Source organism: Typopeltis vanoorti, chromosome 6, assembly GCF_054136105.1.
Source record: "Typopeltis vanoorti isolate ZY-2024b chromosome 6, IOZ_Tvanoo_1.0, whole genome shotgun sequence".
NCBI lineage: Eukaryota > Metazoa > Arthropoda > Arachnida > Uropygi > Thelyphonidae > Typopeltis > Typopeltis vanoorti.
In genome coordinates this window covers 66,883,215-66,905,500 of record NC_143554.1, presented here as the reverse complement: position 1 = coordinate 66,905,500, position 22,286 = coordinate 66,883,215, and the positions used below count along the sequence as shown (strand labels likewise).

Genomic DNA, 22,286 nt, shown 5'->3' with positions numbered 1-22,286 from the left:
CTCTGGCAAAACTTACATTCTCACCAGCTGACCTTTAAAAAAATCTACTTCTCGCTCCTTCACCACACCCTGATAAATTTTTCAGAGATAGCTTCTCATTCTTCCATCTCTTGCTCTGGACTATGTAAATTTGTCTGTAATAATTCTATAAAATCTCCTCACCAACTCACTTATTTTCTGCCTATCCAGTAAACTCTACAATTTATATTCTCACCCTCCCTCTATAACAAAACTTCCAGAGTTCTATTATTGCCCTAGCCACTAATCTCTGGATCCTCATCAAAGTTTCCTCACATCATAATGGAAACTAGATTAGCAAATTTGCACACAAACAGTTTACGTGGTCTAATACAGCACCCTCTATTTGTGAATGCATTTCTTACCACAGCAATATTGCTTCTATGATAAAAGGTGCAGCAAGCTAATAAGAGTAGTCTTTGTAACATTTGCAATGCATACTTTTGAACTCAAGCATATGCTAACTGTCACCTCAATCCTGAATGTCATCCAGTGTTCAATCTTATATGTTGACTGTTATTCATATTGATATTTTTAAGGAGATGACAACACACATTATAAAACTAAAATTTAATTACTCATTTTGATAAATTCCATAGACTACTGTTAAGAGTAATTATTTTAATTTCCTGACATTTTGAACTTCACATTAAGGTCATCATCTGGATTACACAGACACACACACACACACACACACATATATATATATATACATACAGAGACAAGCTACATTACATTTCAAAAACAGTATGCCAAAATGACAATGATTTGATCAATTACCTGACCTCTGACCTAGTCAAAATACACCTACATCAAAGCTATATCTATTTATAATAACATGGTCATAGAACAAATTCATATTAATACTTTTAATACAACAATTGTGGTGGCCTAAACAATTCTTTAACATAAGTATTATTAAGGCTAAGATCTTGGATCACTATCCTAATTAGTATTAGTGTTAGTATTATAATACAATTAGTATTCGATAATACAAATAGCTAAAATATTTTACTTGTTCAATAGGATCTCCATTCAGAATGCAGCTAAAGTTTTCTATATTCCTGTCTGTTTTCATAGTTTTGGTCTTTTTATTGCTGATTTTCATGGCAAATTTATTACAGTTATTATTCAATTTAGTTAACGAATCTTGGAGACATGCACTGGATGTGTTTAAGAGTACAACATTATCTGCATAAAGCAAAGAGCTAAATTTGATATCTCCAATTCTAATCAGGTTTAATGTACTTTCTTTCAAAATGTGATACATATGATGAATAAGAGTGAAAATACATCCTTCACTTACACCTGATTTTACATCAAACCATATTCCAGTATTCTTTCAATTCTAACTGCTGAGTTACAACACTTAAATATAGGGTAAGTATTATATTCCATTTACCCCATATAATTGCAATGTTTTAAAAATCTTTTCTCTGGCTGCCTTGTTGTATGCCTTTTCCAGATCTACAAAACCTAATTACCCATCCTTGTCATACTCCCATGATTTCTTAACTATGTTTCGTAAAGTAAAAATTGTGGAAGATGAATTGGGAGAACAAGCAGGATTCAGACCAAACAGGTGGTTAGGATCTGAATCCTGCTTGTTCTCCCAATTCATCTTCCACAATTTTTCTCAGTCCCTTTTCAAGTATGCTTGTATAAATCTCAATCATCTGTAATTCTCATATTCAGCTTTATTCCCCACCTCCCCTTTTTTTTAATGGGTACTATAAGAGCTCTATTCCAATCATCTAGAATTCTACCTTCTAATCAGCCCCTCTGAATTATGCAGTGTGGCCACTGCAAAACTTTATGGGATGATATTCTGATCGAATATCATTTACTCTAGCTGCCTTTCCACATTTCAAGTTTTTGATGGCTTTTTCTACCTCAAGTGTTGATATGTATACCTCTTCGTATTCCTCCTGAAAATTTTCTACTGCAGTTTTGTCACTGGTTGTTTCAAACAATCTTTCAAAATAATTACTCCAGACATCTAGGACATCCTTATTTTCAGTTTCAGTCATATCATGTTTACCATTTTGAATTCCTTTTACAGTAACTCTTTCTTCCATTTCTAAGCTTCTTCAGAACAGAAGAAGCCTACAGAACATTTTGTCACCTTCCTGATATTTATTTTCCATACTCTTACCATCAAGTCTTCCCATGACTTTTGTTTAGCTACTTTTACACACAGCTTAGTTCTCATACATTTTCCTATGTATTGCTTTAGAGCATCTGCTGACTTATTTGCTAGGAACTTTTGATATGCTTTGTTTCTTTTTTCCAGGACTACCTCTTTAACTTCTTGTGTCCACCATGGCATTCTTATTTTTCTATCCTTCAGACAATTTTACCACACACCGTCCTGGCCAAATCAATCAATGTCTTCTTCAGAGTTTACCACTGGTACTTCAAGGTTTGGTTCTTGTTTTCAATCTGTTTCATTTTTTCTTCAATAATGTTTGTATAGTTGAGTCAACAGTTTACCTGTAAAAGCTACTCAACTTTGATTCTTTTTAAAACTTTGCTACATACTGTTATTTTCAATGTGATATCAATTTTTATCCTGCTTAGCACTAAGTAATGGTCATTTTCAATTTCAAATCCTCTGTACACTCTTGTATCCTGAACCAGCATGAAGATATCATTATCAACAATGACACAGTCAATGAGGCTTCTCTTATTTCTTGTGTACTAACTCTCTCCATGTGAACTTGTGCACATCTTTATGTTGAAACATGGCTTAAGTAATGACTAGTCCATGTCCTGAGCAGAAGTCTAGCAAATACTTACCATTATTATTAGCTTTGCCCTTTTCTTCAAATTTTCCCAAAACATTTCCTATATGCCTAGTGGGATTCATTTCTTACTCTGCTGTTCAGATCTCCAACAAGGACCAATTTTTCCATTTTCTTATGTTAGCTGCCCGTTGATTTGGAAAATTCCCCTACTTCTTCCTTTGATGACCCTTATGTAGGACCATAGGCACAAATAAGTCTCACTGTCCATTTCCCTATTTTGAAGTTTGCCCACATAACTCTACTTGAAACTGCCTTCCAATCAAGAAGATGATCTTCATGTTTGGTGTTAAATGCTATCAGTACTCCTTCCTTTCCTTGATCATTATTACTTGAATATAACATCTTATTATTTAGTAAGGTCTCACCTGTTTTTGTCTTCTTTGTCTCAGTAATGCCAATAATGTCCACATGGTACTTTTACAATTCTTCTGCAAGTACAATTTCATTCTTCTGACATTGAGTTTATTCATATTCTTCTAGATGTTGAAGTTGTTGAAGCTTGTTCTTGTTCCAGTAGCTGATTTTTGGTTGGCTCAATCCCAAATTGCTAGCCCATCCTCATTCGTTCAGTACCCAGTACATACCTACTAAGTGGGGGTGCACAACATGAAGGTGAGGATTGGATATTAGATCAGAAGCTCCCAATCGGGTCTTTGCATTCTTGAAAGGCAATGTGAAGGTCTCCTCCCAGTTATTTGACTTTGACCTTTATGCAACCTTGTATAACATTAAAGGAAAGATAATTACTATTATATTTTGCACAAAGCCAAACTGGCATCATCAAGAATAACATATAAATAAAGATATGAGTACGAATAAGTGAATAAGTTGAATAAACAAAACAAGGCTTAAAGTCTTGTACTGCAGTATACTTCCGTTAAAGACACGATTAGGTGCTTGTGGCTATTGGACTGATGGTCTGATGATGACTGTTTCCCAAATGTGAGGAAGATTTCTTCATCCAAATTTAATGAGGTTATGTTGTGTCCTGAATAAACTAAGAAATGTTTTAACATGAATTATTCAGGACACAACTTTATTTAAACATGGGCAGAGAATGTGGCATGTTGGCAATAGATTAGAAAGATAACTTTATGTATATAAATCAAAATTAAGGGCGAGAAATTGTACAAAAATGTATAAAAATGTTTGTAAGACCTAACCTGTAATGCATGTGGGTCAGATATGGAAATTAATTAAAGCTGTTAATTCTATTTAAGAACCCAATTTCATGTATTATAAAGTAGCAAAGCCTGTGAGCCAGAGTTCAAGGGTCACCTTTAACCGTCCTGTGTTACGCACACCAAAAAGCGGGAAGGTAATTATAGGAAAGAGAAACTAAAGCGCCTTCCAAGAAGAACACAACATGTGCACTTGCGATGTAATAGAGGGAGCTGGATGCCATGATGTAAACCCATGTGACCGCGTTGGCAGGTATCACGATAGCCGAGAAACACCGAGAAGAGAACGAAAACAAAAAGGCCAAGCAAACCCCACTTGAGGCTTTTTTTGGGTTCCTATTTCCTGACCTCTCTCGGACGTAGGGTCCAGTCCGCTCCGACGGAGAAGTTCCTGGCTGGCCGTGGAAGGCATTGGTTCATCTGTCGCAGCATTTGAGAACGGCCTATCTACCACCTAAGACTAGGATAGCTATGCAATGTCGTGCGACGGAGGAACCAGCAGATGCCGTCCATTCTGGCTATACTCCTGAGTCATATCCCCTTTCCCGCTGAGGTTCTAATCGTATAGTTGATCAAAAGCGATCAGACGAAAAGCAAAGTGAAGAAGCCTTGATGACCAGACAAGGCAAGAAGAAAGACACAGTATCGATACAGAGATGGTAAAGTAGATAGACTTTTGTATTGTGATTTCCAGTTAAGAAAGAGAGTGTTTCCCTAAGAAAGTTTGTGAAGTGGACTAATTTTATGGAACTCTAAGAACCATCTACAACTTGACCCAGGCCCATTTGTTTGAGAATTATCTGGCCAACAAGGCCATGTTTATTCTGCAGGAATTAATAGTAAATGTGTAGAATGATATAACCAATGACCACATGAGTGTAAAAAGTGTGTTAGATGTTAATGAGATAATGTTAAGGTACTTACATGGTGGTCTATGCAAGTTTATTTATATGCTTTGTATATTAGTATTGAACCAAGGATCTTACTTGAGAATATAATAAAATTAGTTTAATCCTTTATCCAAGTGTGAGCAAACTTTCTACTTGAGAATAACTCAGCATAATTAGTAATAATGCTTACTTGTATGTTTTCTCTATTTCATTAACATGTTTCTTAGTACCTGCCTGACCTGTTGTTAATATATGAATTCAAACAGCCGCTCATAAAAATATTGACGAACTTAGCGGGAAGAACCCACATGTATGATTAAACAAAGCGAGCCATGACTGCATGCAAGAAATTAGTACTGATTATAAAATTTATTATAGTTTAATTATTGTGTATCATTCTCAGAGAGAGCCATCCTGGGTAAGAGTCCCATCTATCCTCACTATTTTAGAATGATGTGTAAATAGCACGTGTATGATCTCACTTGTTGTTATTTAGGAACGTTCTATAATTGGCACTATAATTCAGTTCTTGTATGTTTAGAGATCTAATAAGGATCTTCCAGATCTCGGGCAAGATTAATCCTTAGTTCCTGTTAAGGTTTTGTACAGAAAGGGCAACTGTTGTGGCTTCTTTAATAATTCGGGAGAGGAAATCCTCCTCTATGTAAGGAATGGAGCTTTCATCCCACTCTATGATATGGTTAGTTCTTGAGAAATGAAAGGATAAATTTTTCTTCTCTATTGTTATTAACATCTCCAATGTGCTCCCTTTCTCTAATCTCAAGGCTTCTTGAAGTCTGGCCGATGTAATTTAAACTGCACGAGCAGGGTATGTTGTCAACTCCAGCATATTTGAAGAAAGGATGGCTATCTTTTGGAGATCTTAAGAGTTGCCTAATCATTTCTGTAGGTTTAAAAGTCACTCTTATTCTATGGGGTTTGAGGAGTCTTGCAACCTTATTAGAAACTGTCCCCACATATGGAATGACAATTGTAGAAATATACTGTGTGTCGTCTCGTTGTCTTTGTGTGGGGGGGGGGGGGGCAGAGAAAAGTATCTTATGGACGGGTCTCCGATGATAGCCATTGGAGCACATTGGAGATGTTAATAACAACATAGAAGAAAAATCGGGTTTATTCTTTCATTTCTCAAGAACTAACCATATCATAGAGTGGGGTAAAAGCTCCAATCCTTACATGGAAGAGAATTTCCGCTCCCGAATTATTAAAGAAGCCGCAACAGTTGCCCGTTCTGTACAAAATCTTAACAGGAACCAAGGATTTATCTTGCCCAAGATCTGGAAGACCCTCATTAGATCTCTAAACATACAAGAACTGAATTATAGTGCCAATTATAGAACGTTCCTAAATAATAACAAATGAGTTCACACACATGCTATGCATGTATTGTGCGTGTTATGTTTTGTCAAATATAATTGGAATCGGTTGATTTATAGTCTGTAACAGTTTTTAGCTTTAAGTGCCTTATATCAGTTATGTACCCTGAAGATACCAACATCCTCAGTTGGTGAAACTAGTTATAACATAGCTGTTCTAAAAAATATTTGATCAATAAATCCAAATAGAAGTCATTTCCATAGTTTTCGTGGTCAAGAAAATAATGTGTTAACATGAAATCCATATATACTCAGACAGATACATTATCAACAATGTATCTGCAACAACTGAATAAATTAATATGGAATACAAGAGAAATTAGTCAAATACCAAACTAACAACATACAAAGCAATGTTTAAATTTATTTTAACTTATTGACTGAGTGAGAAATAAAGCATCATTTTATACCTATATCCATTCCATATAGGAGAGGTTACAGAACATATAGCACACTAGTGCCAGGTGTGGTGTTGGCAACAATTAGTGGACAAAAGACATATTGATATTCTTCTTGAATAGCCAGTAGTTTTAGTGTGATTTGGAAACACTTGTGACAGTGTTTGATGAGGGGTGGTTACAAGAGAACAGAGACAGAATGAAAGAGAAAGAGGAATAGGAGAAGTAGGTCTAATGAGTGTACAGATGGACTGTAAAAAAAAGATATTTGGCAGCCACTGCTTATTTAATACAATTGATGGAAAGTAGAAGAATGACGAATGACAGTTTCAGGAAGTGAAAAAAAAAAAGCTGAAGCTCATATTCTCACAGAATAGATGGTTTTATGAGACACTAAGAAATAACTCACAGATTGTCAATAAGAGTGCCTGATCTGAGTCAATGAGAAAGGAATCAGTAATTAGCTGAAAGTTCTCTTCTAGATAACATCAAAAACTTTTTTAACATCAAGAACTCTAAGCATGAGAACAGCATTTTAAGGATGAACAAACATGGAATTTGTACAGGATTAGTAGCTCATCATCATCATCATCAAATTCCTGTCATGTACCCTCAAGGGGTGTACAGGATATGACAGTACTACATGAAAAAAATTACATCATTACTAACTTCCTATCTACAATTTTCCTCCAAATCAGTCTGTTACTTGTCAAGACTCCAACATTATCAGATCTTATATTTCTATCGTCTAAGGCACTTTGTACCGTATCAATCCACCTATATCTTGGTCTTCCTCTGGGTCGTTTTCCTGCCAACCTGGCAGAGAACACTTGTTTTGCTAATCTTTCCTCTCCCATTCTATTTAAGTGACCATACCATCTGAGATTAGCTCTGCTAACGCATTCCTGGATGCTGACAATGTCAAGTTCTTTCCTAATATCCTCATTTTTAATATGATATTGCCATTGATGCCATCTGTTCACGCCTCTAATCTTTCTCAGGACTCTCATATCTGAGGTCTCTAGTCTTTGGTCAAGTGTTTTACTTCTGACCCAGCTCTCAGATCCATAAGTTAAAATTGGTTTGAACACAGTCTTGTATACAGCTAATTTAGTGTTCCGACTAATTTCTTTCTTATTCCATATGAATTTATTCAATTGACTTCCCACGATACCAGCTTTGCTGATTCTGTTGTCTATTTCTATATTTAGTTTACCATCTTCAGTAAAAATTGTGCCTAAGTAGCTGAAATGTTTTACTTGTTCCACAGGTTCTCCATTCACAACACAGTTGACATTTTCAATGATTCTGCCTATTTTCATTGTCTTTGTCTTTTTATTGCTGACCTTCATACCATATCTATTACAACAGCTATTCAATTTAGTCAGAGAATCTTGCAGACTTGTAGCGGATTTATTTAGAAGTATAACATCATCCGCATAAAGCAAAGAGCTGACATTAACATCTCCAATTTTGATATCAGGTTGAATACCACATTCCTTCATAATGTGATCCATATAGATAATGAATAACAGAGGGGATAATGTACATCCTTGTCTCACACCAGATTTAACATTAAACCATCTTCCTGTACTTCCTTCAATTCTAACTGCTGACTTGCAACTCAAATAAAGACTAAGTATTGCTTGATATAATGCCCCATTGACACCATATAACTGTAGCGTATTGAATAGCTTCTCTCTCGGCACCTTGTCATATGCCTTTTCCAAATCGACAAAACTTAAATACAGATCTTTGTTATATTCCCATGCTTTCTCGACTATTTGTCGTAAAGTGAAGATCTGATCCTGACAGCCTCTATTTGGCCTGAATCCAGCTTGTTCTTCACCAAGCTTTTCTTCCACAATTTTTCTCAACCGTTTCTCAAGTATACTTGCATAGATCTTGCCAGGAACACTCAGTAGGGAAATACCTCTGTAATTCTCACATTCAGTTTTATTTCCCTTTTTATATATGGGTACTATGAGAGCTCTACTCCAATCATCGGGAATTCGTCCCTCTGTCCAGGCTTTCTGAACTATGCAGTGCAGCCACTGTAAGACTCTTATACCACCATACTTCAGCATTTCTGGTCGAATATCATCTACTCCTGCTGCCTTTCCACATTTCAAGCCTTTGATGGCTTTTTCTACTTCAAGTATGGATATGTATTCCTGACTGCATGCCTGGTCAGTGTTTTTTACCACTGTGCTGTCATCACTGCTTGTTTCATTTAGCAGTTTTTCAAAGTAATTACTCCATACTTCAAGGATATCTTTTTCTCCTGTTTTCATTTCACCTTTATCATCTCTAATTCCTTTTACAGCACTCTTTCCTCCATTCCTAAGCTTCTTCAACAACCTCCAGAATATTTTGCCACCTTCTTGATATTTATTTTCTATATTCTTGCCAAAGTCCTCCCATGACTTTTGTTTAGCTAGTTTTACACACTGTTTAGCTTTCTTACATTTGTCTCTGTATTCTGTCCCTGGCAAAAAGCTGACTTATTTGCCAGGAACTTTTGATATGCTTTCTTCTTTTCCTTCACTGCCTCTTTGACTTCCTGTGTCCACCAGGGAGTTCTAATTTTTTTATCCTTGCACACAACCTCACCACATGCCTCTCTGGCAGAATGAATCAATGTTTCCTTCAGAGTTTGCCACTGAATCTCCAAGGTTTGATTCCTGTTCTCAAACTCTTTCATTTTCTTTTCAATAATATTTCTGTATTTTAGTCTACAGTTCACATCTGAGAGCTGCTCAACTTTTATTCGCTTTAAAACTTTCTTACATGTTATTCTTTTCAATATGAAATTCAATTTTATCCTGCTGAAGACTAAATAGTGATCACTTCCAATTTCAAATCCTCTGTACACTGTGGTGTCCTGCACCAGGGAGAAAACATCACTATCAACAATAACATAGTCAATGAGACTTTTCTTATTCCTAGCCTCTTCTCTTCATGTGAATTTGTGCACATTTTTATGTTGGAACATGGTGTTAGTAATAACAAGTCCATGTCCTGAGCAGAAATCCAACAGATATTTGCCATTATTATTAGCTTTGCTCTTTTCTCCAAATTTTCCCAAAATATTTTTGTATGTCTCACAATCATTTCCTACTCTACTATTTAGATCCCCAACAAGGACCAACTTTTCCTTTTTCATTGTGTCAGTTGCTTTTTCTAAAGCCTCAAAAAATTCCTCCACTTCTACCTTAGTAGAACCTTCTGTGGGACCATAGGCACAAATAAGTCTCATTGTCCAGTTCCCCATTCTCATATTTGCCCACATTACTCTACTTGAGACTGACTGCCATTCAAGAAGATTAGCCTCGTATTTTGTGTTGAATACTATGGCTACTCCTTCTTTTCCTTGATTGTCATTGCCTGAATATAACATTTTGTATTTATTGCTCAGAAAGATCTCACCAGTTTTGGTCTTTTTTGTTTCAGTCACCCCTATTATGTCGATCTGGTACTTATCTAATTCCTCAGCTAGCTCCATTTCTTTGCCATTCAGGCTTCTTACGTTGATAGTACCGATCTTTAACTCTGGTGATGTTGAGTTGGGGTTTGTTTTCAGATTTGTTCCAGTAGCTGACTTTTCGCTGTTTGCCCTGGTTCCCTGGCGAAAACAACGGGGGCCTTGTTTAACCGGGCGACGCCCCAGCCGGCATGAAATTTTGTTATGTTGTACCATCATTTTTTATTTTGGTTTAACCAATAAGAATACAATTTGGTCGGCTAAATCCCAAATTGCCAGCCCATCCTCGCCCGTTCAGTATCAAAGTAGATACCCAACAGGGTGCACCACGAGAAGGTGAGGATTGGACATTAGGTCAGAAGCCCTGGTCGGTTCTCCGCATTCCTTTAAAGGCCATGTGGAGGTCTCCTCTCAGTTATACAGCTTTGACCCTTAAGCACCCCGGATTAGTAGCTAGGGATAAAAAAAAGCATTTTGGCAGAAAAGGTTGCATTTTTTTTTTTTTTTAGCATAAGGAAGAAGCTACTGATGCTATGTGATATGTTTGTGCCATGTAAGGCTACAATTGAATATCCATCCAAGAAGAGAGAGAGAGAGATCTGATCTTGCCTGACAATCAAAGGTAAAAGAAAACGAACTGACATCTATGAGAAAGAAGGTGAGTGTGTTGTGGAGGAATGGAACATCAATAATACTACGGATAAAGTTACTAGTCAGTGAGAGAAAGTCATTTATATATCCTGGAATACTTCTGTATTAGTGGTGAAATCTGATGAGAAATAGCATCCAGCATAACATGGCTACTCAATTACAGATAGAGTGAAATATGGACCAAATCGATAGGAATTTGTTTGCCTTAATGACAGAAATCACATGATCTGGAAATGCCAACAGTAAAAAGCATACATTTCTCCAAACCTTTCCATAGTACATGCCCAGGGTAGGGTTATGCAGATCTGCTAGGATCTAGAGTAGCAAAATCTATACTGGAGATCATCGATTAACTTCAGGGTCTCCTGGAAGAAAGAAGATGACTGTTGATTACCTTCATTATTTTGGGGAGGATGAAGCAAGTTGTCTTTGCTTCATCAATAGTTTGATGAAGACTTATCTACCTTTTCAGAATGGGGCTGAATAATGGTCTGAGTTCATGCATGTAAGCTAACTATAGAAGAGAGTGTAGATGATACAGGGTAGGTGAAGTTCCAAAGCATAACTTTCAACTACATTTAGAGTGATGCCTAAAAACCCTTTTGAGGTTACTTAATATTATTCTGTTAACTTTCTGTAAAAAAATTATAGGAGGTATGTTGTGCACTTTTTTGTGGTATGGGTGATTTGCCTTGGTCATCTATGCAAGAGGGGGTGCTTAAGGCTCAAAGTTGTATAACTGAGAGGAGACTTCCATAGCCTTTAAAGGAATGCTGAGAACCGACCAGGGCTTCTGACATAATGTTCAATCCTGACCTTCTCGTGGTGCACCCTGTTGGGTATCTACCTGGATACTGAACGAACAAGGATGGGCTGGCAATTTGGGATTTAGCCGACCAAATTGTATTCCTATCGGTTAAACCAAAATAGAAAATGATGGTACAACATGACAAAATTTCATGCCGGGTGGGGCGTTGCCCGGTTAAACAAGGCCCCCGTTGTTTTCGCCAGGGAACCAGGACAAACAGCAAAAAGTCAGCTACTGGGACAAATCTGAAAACACACCCCCCAAACCAACATCACCAGAGTTAAAGATCAGTACTATCAACATAAGAAACCTGAATGGCAAAGAAATGGAGCTAGCTGAGGAATTAGATAAGCACCAGATCGACATAATAGGGGTGACTGAAATAAAAAAGACAAAACTGGTGAGATCTTTCTGAGCAATATATACAAAATGTTATATTCAGGAAATGACAATCAAGAAAAAGGAGGTGCAGCCATAGTATTCAACAAAAAATATGAGGCTCATCTTCTTGAATGGCAGGCAGTGTCAAGTAGAGTAATTTGGGCAAATATCAGAATGGGGAACTGGAAATGAGACTTATTTGTGCCTATGGTCCAACAGAAGGTTCTACTAAGGTAGAAGTGGAGGAATTTTTTGAGGCTCTAGAGAAAGCTACTGACACAATGAAAAAGGAAAAGTTGGTCACCGTTGGGGATCTAAATAGCAGAGTAGGAAGTGATTGTCAGACATACAAAATGTTTTAGGAAAATTTGGAGAAAAGAGCAAAGCTAATAATAATGGCAAATACCTGTTGGATTTCTGCTCAGGACATGAACTGGTTATTACTAACACCATGTTCCAACATAAAAATGTGCACAAATTCACATGGAGAGAAGAGGCAAGGAATAAGAAAAGTCTCATTGACTATGTTATTGTTGATAGTGATGTTTTCTCCCTGGTGCAGGAAACCAGAGGGTATAGAGGATTTGAAATTGGAAGTGATCACTATTTAGTCTTGAGCAGGATAAAACTGAATTTCATATTGAAAAGAATGACATGTAAGGAGGTTTTAAAGCAATTAAAAGTTCAGCAACTCGCAGATGTGAACTGTAGACTAAAATACACAACGATTATTGAAGGAAAATTGAAAGAGTTTGAGAACAGGAACCAAACCTTGGAGATTCAGTGGCAAGCCTTGAAGAAAACCCTGATTGATTCAGTTAGAGAGCCATGTGGTAAAGTTTTCTGCAAGGATAGAAAAATTAGAACTCCATGGTGGACACAGGAAGTTAAAGAGGTAGTGAAGGAAAAGAAGAAAGCATATCAAAGGTTCTTGGCAAATAAGTCAGCTTGTGCTCTTAGAGAATACAGAGACAAATGTAAGCAAGCTAAACACTGTGTAAAACTAGCTAAACAAAAGTCATGGGAGGACTTTGGCAAGAACATAGAAAATAAATATCAAGAAGGTGACAAAATATTCTGGAGGTTGTTGAAGAAACTAAGGAATAGAGGGAAGAGTGCTGTAAAAGGAGTTAGAGATGATAAAGGTGAAATGAAAATGGGAGAAAAAGATATGCTTGAAGTATGGAGTAATTACTTTGAAAATTTGCTAAATGAAACAAGCAGTGATGACAGAACAGTGGTAAAAAACACTGACCAGGCATTTAGTCAGGAATACATATCCATACTTGAAGTAGAAAAAGCCATCAAAGGCTTGAAATGTGGAAAGGCAGCAGGAGTAGATGATATTTGACCAGAAATGCTGAAGTATGGTGGTATAAAAGTCTTACAGTGGCTGCACTGCATAGTTCAGAATGCCTGGACAGAGGGACGAATTCCCAATGATTGGAGTAGAGCTCTCATAGTGCCTATATATAAAAAAGGAAATTAAACTGAATGTGAGAATTACAGAGGTATATCCCTATTGAGTGTTCCTGGTAAGATATATGCAAGTATACTTGAGAAACGGTTGAGAAGAATTGTGGAAGAAAAGCTTGGTGAAGAACAAGCCGGATTCAGGTCAAATAGAGGCTGTCAGGATCAGATCTTCACTTTACGACAAATAGTTGAAAAATCATGGGAATATAACGAAGTTCTGTATTTAAGTTTTGTCAATTTGGAAAAGGCATATGACAAGGTGCCAAGAGAGAGAAGCTACTCAATACGCTACAGTTATATGGTATCAATGGGACATTATATCAAGCAATACTTAGTCTTTATTTGAGTTGCAAGTTAGCAGTTAGAATTGAAGGGAGTACAGGAAGATGGTTTAATGTTAAATCTGGTGGGAGACAAGGATGTACATTATCCCCTGTTATTCATTATCTATATGGATCACATTATGAAGGAAAGTGGTATTAAACATGATATCAAAATTGGAGATGTTAATGTCAGCTCTCTGCTTTATGTGGACGATGTTATACTTCTAAATAAATCCACTACAAGTCTGCAAGATCCTCTGATTAAATCGAATAACAGTTGTAATAGATATGGTATGAAGGTCAGCAATAAATAGACAAAGACAATGAAAATAAGCAGAATCATTGAAAATGTCAACTGTGTTGTGAATGGAAAACCTGTAGAACAAGTAAAACATTTCAACTACTTAGGCACGATTTTTAGTCAAGATGGTAAATTAAATATGGAAATAGACAACAGAATCAACAAAGCTGGTATGGTAGGAAGTCAATTGAATAAATTCATATGGAATAAGAGAGAAATTAGTCAGAACATTAAATTAGCTGTATACAAGACAGTGTTCAAACCAATTTTAACTAATGGATTTGAGAGCTGGGTCAGAAGTAAAACACTTGACCAAAGACTAGAGACCGCAGATATGGGAGTCCTGAGAAAGATTAGAGGTGTGAACAGATGGCATCGATGGCAATATCATATTAAAAAAGAGAATATTAGGAAAGAACTTGACATTGTCGGCATCCAGAAATGCGTTTGCAGAGCTAATCTCAGGTGGTATGGTCACTTGAACAGAATGGGCAAGGAAAGATTAGCAAAACAAGTGTTCTCTGCCCAGTTGGCAGGAAAACGACCCAAAAGAAGACCAAGATATAGGTGGATTGATACGGTACAAAGTGCCTTGGACGATAGAAATATAAGATCTGGTAATGTTGGAGTCTTGACAAGTAACAGACTAATTTGGAGGAAAATTGTAGATAGGAAGTTAGTAATGATGTAAATTTTTCATGTAGTACTATCATATCCTGTACACCCCTTGAGGGTACATGGCAGGAATTTGATGATGATGATCTATGCAAGAGTTGGAGGAGAAGACTAATGCCAGGCGGTCAGCTCTAAATGTTCTTATAGTGGCACCATCTGGAGGAAAGAGTGGGAATATACAGTTGAGCAGAAGTTCCACTCAATGGTATTTACAAGAGTAGGGTGGAAAAAGAATGATTTGGTATTTGTATAAGAGGCAAGTTCTTGCAGTGGGCTCTTTCAAATTCAACTTGATACAATGAAATATGTAAGAGGAGAATGAGACTAAGTTTTTGTTTTAAGCCACTTGTGATACGCTAAATATTTTTCTTGGACTGCCTTCCCATACAACTATGGGAAGGAGAGTATTTTGAATGGAGTGTTAAAATAACTTTAAAATTATTCTCAAATGAAATGAAGTCCTACAAATCCAGCAAGAATTATTTATGTAACTTGTTCAAGAGCAGGCATTTCGATTAGAAGAGTGTAAACATTAGTATGGCCAAAGAAAAGAAGAGCAGAAGCCAGAGGTCATCCCACTCATGACTCACAGGCCCAAAATATGTATATATGAAGTTCAGAGAGTGATTGAATGAAAAGTGTTCTGCAGGAGAGGAGACTTGCATAAGATTATGATATGAGCTATCAGAAGGAGAAGTGACCTCTGCAGTATTTAAAAAGATAAATGCTTAAGAAAAGATCACAAGTATTAGCAGGGTGGAGAGGATTATTTAGTAATCTGATTAGTAACTGGACAGTGAAACTGTGGACATTAAAGTTCACCTAAGAAGGTGACTTTACTCTCTAGATAAACTGATTGCAAAAAAAAAAAAAAGTCATGCTTCTAGGATAGGAAGTTTAAAAAAAAACGTCAAAGTGATTTCTGAAATTTGGAAAGTGCTACTAAGTGTACTACTAGATCTTAGTGGTAGACGAACTTCAAATGTAGGTTTAAAAAAATTGCCTTGCTAATTTAGTTAGTTAAACAGTGAATACCACATATATAAGGATTCTAAGAAAAACTATAGAGGTGAAAAGATGTTATAAATAGCAAAAGTGACTAAAAACAAAGATATTAGAAGGGACTAAAACAATATTAGTATTCAAGGATGTAGGAGCAGAACTAATTTAAGATGAGATAGCTCACTTAAACAGAATAGGAGAAGAAAGGTTAGCAAATGCCATTTGACACACGAATGGCAAGGAAAATGCTCACAAGAAGACCAAGATATTAGATGATGCAGTTTGTAGTACCTTCGAAGACCAAAATATATCTGATATTACTGAAGACTAGATCAATAGAAGACCAGACATTACTGAAGACTGCATCAAATAAAAGATCAATTTGGAAGAAAAACTGTTGAAAAGAAGTAGTAATAATTTAACTGTGACTGTGCTATTATGATATCTTTGTACACTTTGTGAGAGTATATATATATATATATTTCCATTTCTTGGAAATGGCAAATTGTTAACTGTTTAATGGAAGAATAAAAAAATGTAATTTATATTTAATCTTTAATGGCACTTGCAACATAATAGGAAACAACTAGTGATGCATATTGACGCAAGAAGTTTATAAAACTTTATTAAATCAGATATTTTGACCTGAATCCAACAGAATCATCTTCAGTGAAATGAGAATTCAAACAAGACTGAATAACAATGTGAGCTGCATGCTACTGTAACAGTACAACAGATAGTGAGATGTGATTTTAAAAAAAATAAAAAAACTACTACTTATAACTTAGACTCTTCCAAATTTCAGGTAAAGAAAGATGGTCATGACCAAGAAAGTTTTGGCAATGTAGTAGCATTTCAGCACTCTCTTTGAACAAATGCTCAAATATCCAGTATCGATAGCAAAGAAGATGAGTTTTAGATCAGAGAAGATGATTAGTGTCAATTCACTAACCTCAAACCAGACCTCAGACTTATTACAAATAATATAAGATTGGTACTCCTGTAGTCTCTGCTCAAATCCTGTTTTGCCTAAAATAAAAGAGATTGAAAACACAGGGAACTTGGTAAACACTTGGGAGGGAAAGAGAAGACCATTTATCCTTGATAGAAGGTAACAAAAATAAAATGTCTTCTCTGTCCCTCCCAAGTGTTCACCAAGTTCCCTGCCTTTTCTATCACTTTTACTTTGAACAAACAGGACGTTCTGTTGAGAAAAGACTACAAGAATACCAATATTATAACATCTATAATAAGTCTGAGAAATCTAATTTAGCACAGCATCTTCCAGTCCACAGGATCTTCCAGTTCATTTTGCCACCTCAAATTTGAGTATTTGTTAAAAGAGAGTGCTGAAGAACCACTAGATCACCTAAACTTGAACCAAAATGACTGACTTTCTTTATCTTAAATTTGGAAAAATCTTATTTTCATTAGTATTTCATGTGAAATACTAGTGGTGGTGGTCGATGGTAGATGGCGCTGGTGTAGTTGTGGTCAGTCGGTGAAAGCAGAGTTGTAGAGTAGATGCCCTCCCTCAATGAGTCTTTGGACTCCCTGGAGATGACAAATAATAAAATTCTATTAGATTCATATTGGAATATCTGATTTAAGAGTTCTTATTAATTTCCAGTGTCAATGCATTTCAAGGCTGTTTTATAATTCATATCTACTATATATTTATTCAGCCAACAGCACTAAATCAAATCTTGAAAAAATAAAAAAAAAATACTTGAGTGTTTTAAGTGGATAACCAGTAATCCCAATAAACTTTGCTTTTCCAACTTGCTTTATTTGCTCAACTGCTGGCAAGGTTTCATTGATAATAATATCCAGGTTAGGAGCAAATTCAATGTCATGAACCTAAATGTGAATTAAAAAAATAATATAAACATATATTCGGTGGTTCTCTAAAAAGTGAACTTAAAAGAGCAGAAATTATTCCTAAGTAATGTCTTCTAAAAAATTTCTCTGGCTGAAAGCCAGAACAGCTCTTTTTACTGCTGGAAGTTTTTCCACTTGGTTATACTATAAATTAAAGAATTTACTTCAGGAACAAACTTTGTTTGCTTACACATGGATAAAGGATTAAACCAAGAATATAATTTCTTGGCATCTTTAACTTATAGCTTTTTTTTACTAAAAAAATAATAATGTCACAATCATAGAAAGCAGGACTTAAAAAAGAAAATTTATGATAACTGGCACCATGTATGAACTTGTGGGTAATCATCATCATCATCAAATTTCTGCATGTACCGTTGAGGGGTGTACAGGATATGATAGTACTACATGAAAAATTTACTTCATTACTAACTTCCTATCTAAAATTTTCCTCCAAAACAGTCTGTTACTTGTCAAGACTCTAACATTATCAGATCTTATATTTCTATCGTCTAAGGCACTTTGTACCATATCAATCCACCTATATCTTGGTCTTCCTTTGGGTCGTTTTCCTGCCAACCTGGCAGAGAACACTTGTTTTCCTAATCTTTCCTTGCCCATTCTGTTTAAGTGACCATACCACTTGAGATTAGCTCTGCTAACACATTCCTGGATGCTGACAATGTCAAGTTCTTTCCTAATATATTCATTTTTAACATGATAATGCCATCGATGCCATCTGTTCACGCCTCTAATCTTTCTCAGGACTGTCATATCTGCGGTCTTTAGTCTTTGGTCAAGTGTTTTACTTCTGACCCAGCTCTCAGATCCATAAGTTAAAAAGGATTTGAACACTGTTTTGTATACAGCTAATTTAGTGTTCCGACTAATTTCTCTCTTATTCCATATGAATTTATTCAATCGACTTCCGCCCATACCAGCTTTGCTGATTCTGTTGTCTATTTCCATATTTAATTTACCATCTTCACTAAAAATCGTGCCTAAGTAGTTGAAATGTTATACTTGTTGCACAGGTTCCCCATTCAAAACACAGCTGACATTTTCAACAATTCTACCTATTTTCATTGTCTTTGTCTTTTTATTGCTGACCTTCCTACCATATCTATTACAACAGTTATTCAATTTAATCAGAGGATCTTGCAGACTTGTAGTGGATTTATAGAAGTATAACATCGTCCGCATAAAGCAAAGAGCTGACATTAACATCTCCAATTTTGATATCATGTTTAATACCACTTTCCTTCATAATGTGATCCATATAGATAATGAATAAAAGGGGATAATGTACATTCTTGTCTCACACCAGATTTAACATTAAACCATCTTCCTGTACTTCCTTCAATTCTAACTGCTGACCTGCAACTCAAATAAAGACAAAGTATTGCTTGATATAATGCCCCATTGACACCATATAACTGTAGTGTATTGAATAGCTTCTCTCTTGGCACCTTGTCGTATGCCTTTTCCACATCGACAAAACTTAAATACAGATCTTTGTTATATTCCCATGCTTTCTCGACTATTTGTCGTAAAGTGAAGATCTGATCCTGACAGCCTCTATTTGGCCCGAATCCAGCTTGTTCTTCACCAAGCTTTTCCTCCATAATTCTTCTCAACCATTTCTCAAGTATACTTGCATATATCTCACCAGGAACACTCAGTAGGAATATACCTCTATAATTCTCACATTCAGTTTTATTTCCCTTTTTATATATGGGTACTATTAGAGCTCTACTCCAATCAGGAATTCGTGATTCCTGATTGGAGTATGCAGTGCAGCCACTGTAAGACTTTTATACGACCATAATTCAGCATTTCTGGTCGAATATTATTATTATTATTATTATTATTATTATTGCATATGTGTAAATACTTTGTATAATCACACCTTTTCAAACTTGAAAAAAAAAAAAAAAAAAAAAAAGTAAACTACAAAATGTAATATAACACTACTTATGTAACTCTGAACAATATAATTGTAAATTATTATTATGATTGTTATTTAAAAAAATAAAAAAAAAACTGTTATCAGCATTACTATTTAAATCTCAGTATATGTAGCACAAAGTGCTGAACCTTGTAAAATAATATACTGAATAGATGATCATTGTACATATGTAAATATTTGAAAGAACAAAAAAAAAAAAAAAAAAAAAAAAAAAATATTCAGGCCTCCACGGAGTCAAAAGACTGATCGTGGGAGGTCCTTCCTAAGAACATAAAGTCTGTCAGGACTCATCGAGGGGAGGTCCCCCCTGAGAAACACAAAGTCTATCATACCACTCCTTAAACTCATTGACTGTTCTCACTCTCACCACTCCATCAGGCAATGCATTCCACAGTTCAACCACTCCATCAGGCAATGCATTCCACAGTTCAACCACCCTCCATGCAAAGAAACCACTCCTCACCCTCTTATTCACAGTTTCCTTTTGTAACTTCCAGGGATGGCCTCTTGTCATCACTCCCTCCCACTGTTCAACCAAGCGAAAGAACTCCCCAGTGTCAACCCTGTAACCACCTCTCAACACTTTAAGTCTCAATCATATCACCTCTCCTTCTTCTATTCACCGAACTCTGCAGTCCACATTCCCTCAGCTGATCCTCATAACCAAAATGGTACAGTCCTGAAACCATCTTTGTCATCTGTCTCTGTACCCTTTCCACAGTCAATTTATCCCCTTCAAATCCTGGGGACCAAATCTGAGAACAATAGTCTAAGTGTCATCTGATCAGAGACTTATACAACGGAATGATAACCCTTTTATCTCTGCAGGTCAGTGTCCTTCTCATAACTGCAGCAATTCTCTGTTTTACCTTCACCACCTTTGCAATATGTCCCCTAAATTTCAGGTTTCTATCAATCATCAACCCAGATCTCTTGTCTCCCCTACTTCCTCCAGTATAACTCCTCCCATAGAGTATGCAGCATCCCATCAATGTTTCCCAAACCTCAATACCTTACATTTTGCTGCATTAAACTGACCCCCATTCATTTGCCCATCTATCTAGCTTATTCAAATCTTCTTGCAGGGTTACCACATCTGCACTATTACTAATAATCCTTCCCAGCTTTGCATCATCTGCAAACAACTGAATATCCCCTTGCAATACACTGGTAATGTCATTGATATAAAGGTTAAACAATATAGGTCCTAGTACTGAGCCCTGTGGGACCCCACGTAACCCTCTGCCTCCTTGAAGCTGTTCCACCATACACAACTCTCTGATACCTATCAGACAGCCAATCCTGAATCCAGTTGACCAATCTGACATCCAGACCCGTGTGCTGCAACTTAAATATCAGCTTATCATGTGGCAACTCTGTCAAATGCCTTCGCTAAGTCTAAGAAAATTGCAGTATATGCCTTTCCCTCATCCAATGTTCTTGTAACTTTATTATAAAAGGCTAGCATATTGCTAAAACAAGAGCGTCCCTTCACAAATCCATGTTGACTCTCACAGATAACATTACCCTCATCTGCCCAATGCTGTATACGGTCCCTCACTACTTTCTCCAAGAACTTAACAACTACTGATGACACACAAACTGGCCTATAATTAGACACTTCCAGTCTGTTATCACCCTTATGCAATGGCACTATCTTACCTTCCTTCCATTCCCTGGGCACCTTTCCTGCAGCTGGACTTTCATTGAAAGGCCAGGTTAAAGGCACTGTCAGTTCCCTAGCACATTCTCTCAAAACTCATGGTGAAATACCATCCAGTCTCAAAGCTTTATTGACATCCAGAGTACTCAGTATCTGAAACATACTCTCCTCCAGTACCTCTAAACCTTGAACCTGCCCTATTCCTCTAGCATTAAAACTGACTCCTCTAGGATGAAATACTCCAATAAAGTGTGCATTGAACAATTCCACTATGTACTCTGCATCAGTCACTCTATTCCCATTTTTATCCCACAATATCATTCTTCCACAATCATTTCTCCTCTTACTGGCCACATAACTAAAAAATTCCCTAGGATTGTCTTTGGATCTTGGGGCCAATCTCCTCTCATATTCCAGTTTCGCTTTCCTTACCACAATAGTCACTCTTCTGGCCTGTGTCTTATATTCTTCATGCATCTTCTCTTCACCTGTCTCCTTATATCTCTTCCATAGCCTCTTTTTCGCATACAATTCCTGTTTAATATTGTTTGTCATCCACTGTACTCCATATTGTGTCCTCTTCCTCACTCGTGGTATACAACTTACCATTGCTGCTAACAAATATTCTTTCACAATTTCCCATGCACTAATGATATCCCGGCCTTCCAATTCCTCCCTCCATGAAACTTCCCGAAGTTGGCATCTAAGACTATTATAATCACCTGCTTTATAATTCCACATAAGTTCCCGTCTCTTTGATACTCCTGCATGTCTATTCATTTTCCAAGTCAAAACCATATGGTCACTGTCTCCAACTGGTGGGAGAGATGTCATCTCAGTTATTATCAACTCTTCTGATGCTATAACCAAATCCAAAACTCTTGAAACTCTTGTTTCGTCTTTTACATGTTGCCTAAGCCATTTGTCCCTCAAGAATTCTAGAAATTCCATTCCCCTATTGCTACATGCATCTTCCTCTCC

General features: G+C 36.5%; 1 protein-coding gene across 1 annotated transcript in view; it reads right to left on the bottom strand.

Moving 5' to 3' along the window:
- Positions 1 to 22,286, bottom strand: part of LOC150105506 (uncharacterized) — a 226,707-nt gene that overhangs the window by 111,060 nt on the left and 93,361 nt on the right. Inside the window, exon 5 of the mRNA XM_090394222.1 lies at positions 17,522 to 17,652. Coding sequence (XP_090250348.1) covers positions 17,522 to 17,652 — 131 coding nt within the window. The remainder of the gene's footprint in view (positions 1 to 17,521; positions 17,653 to 22,286) is intronic.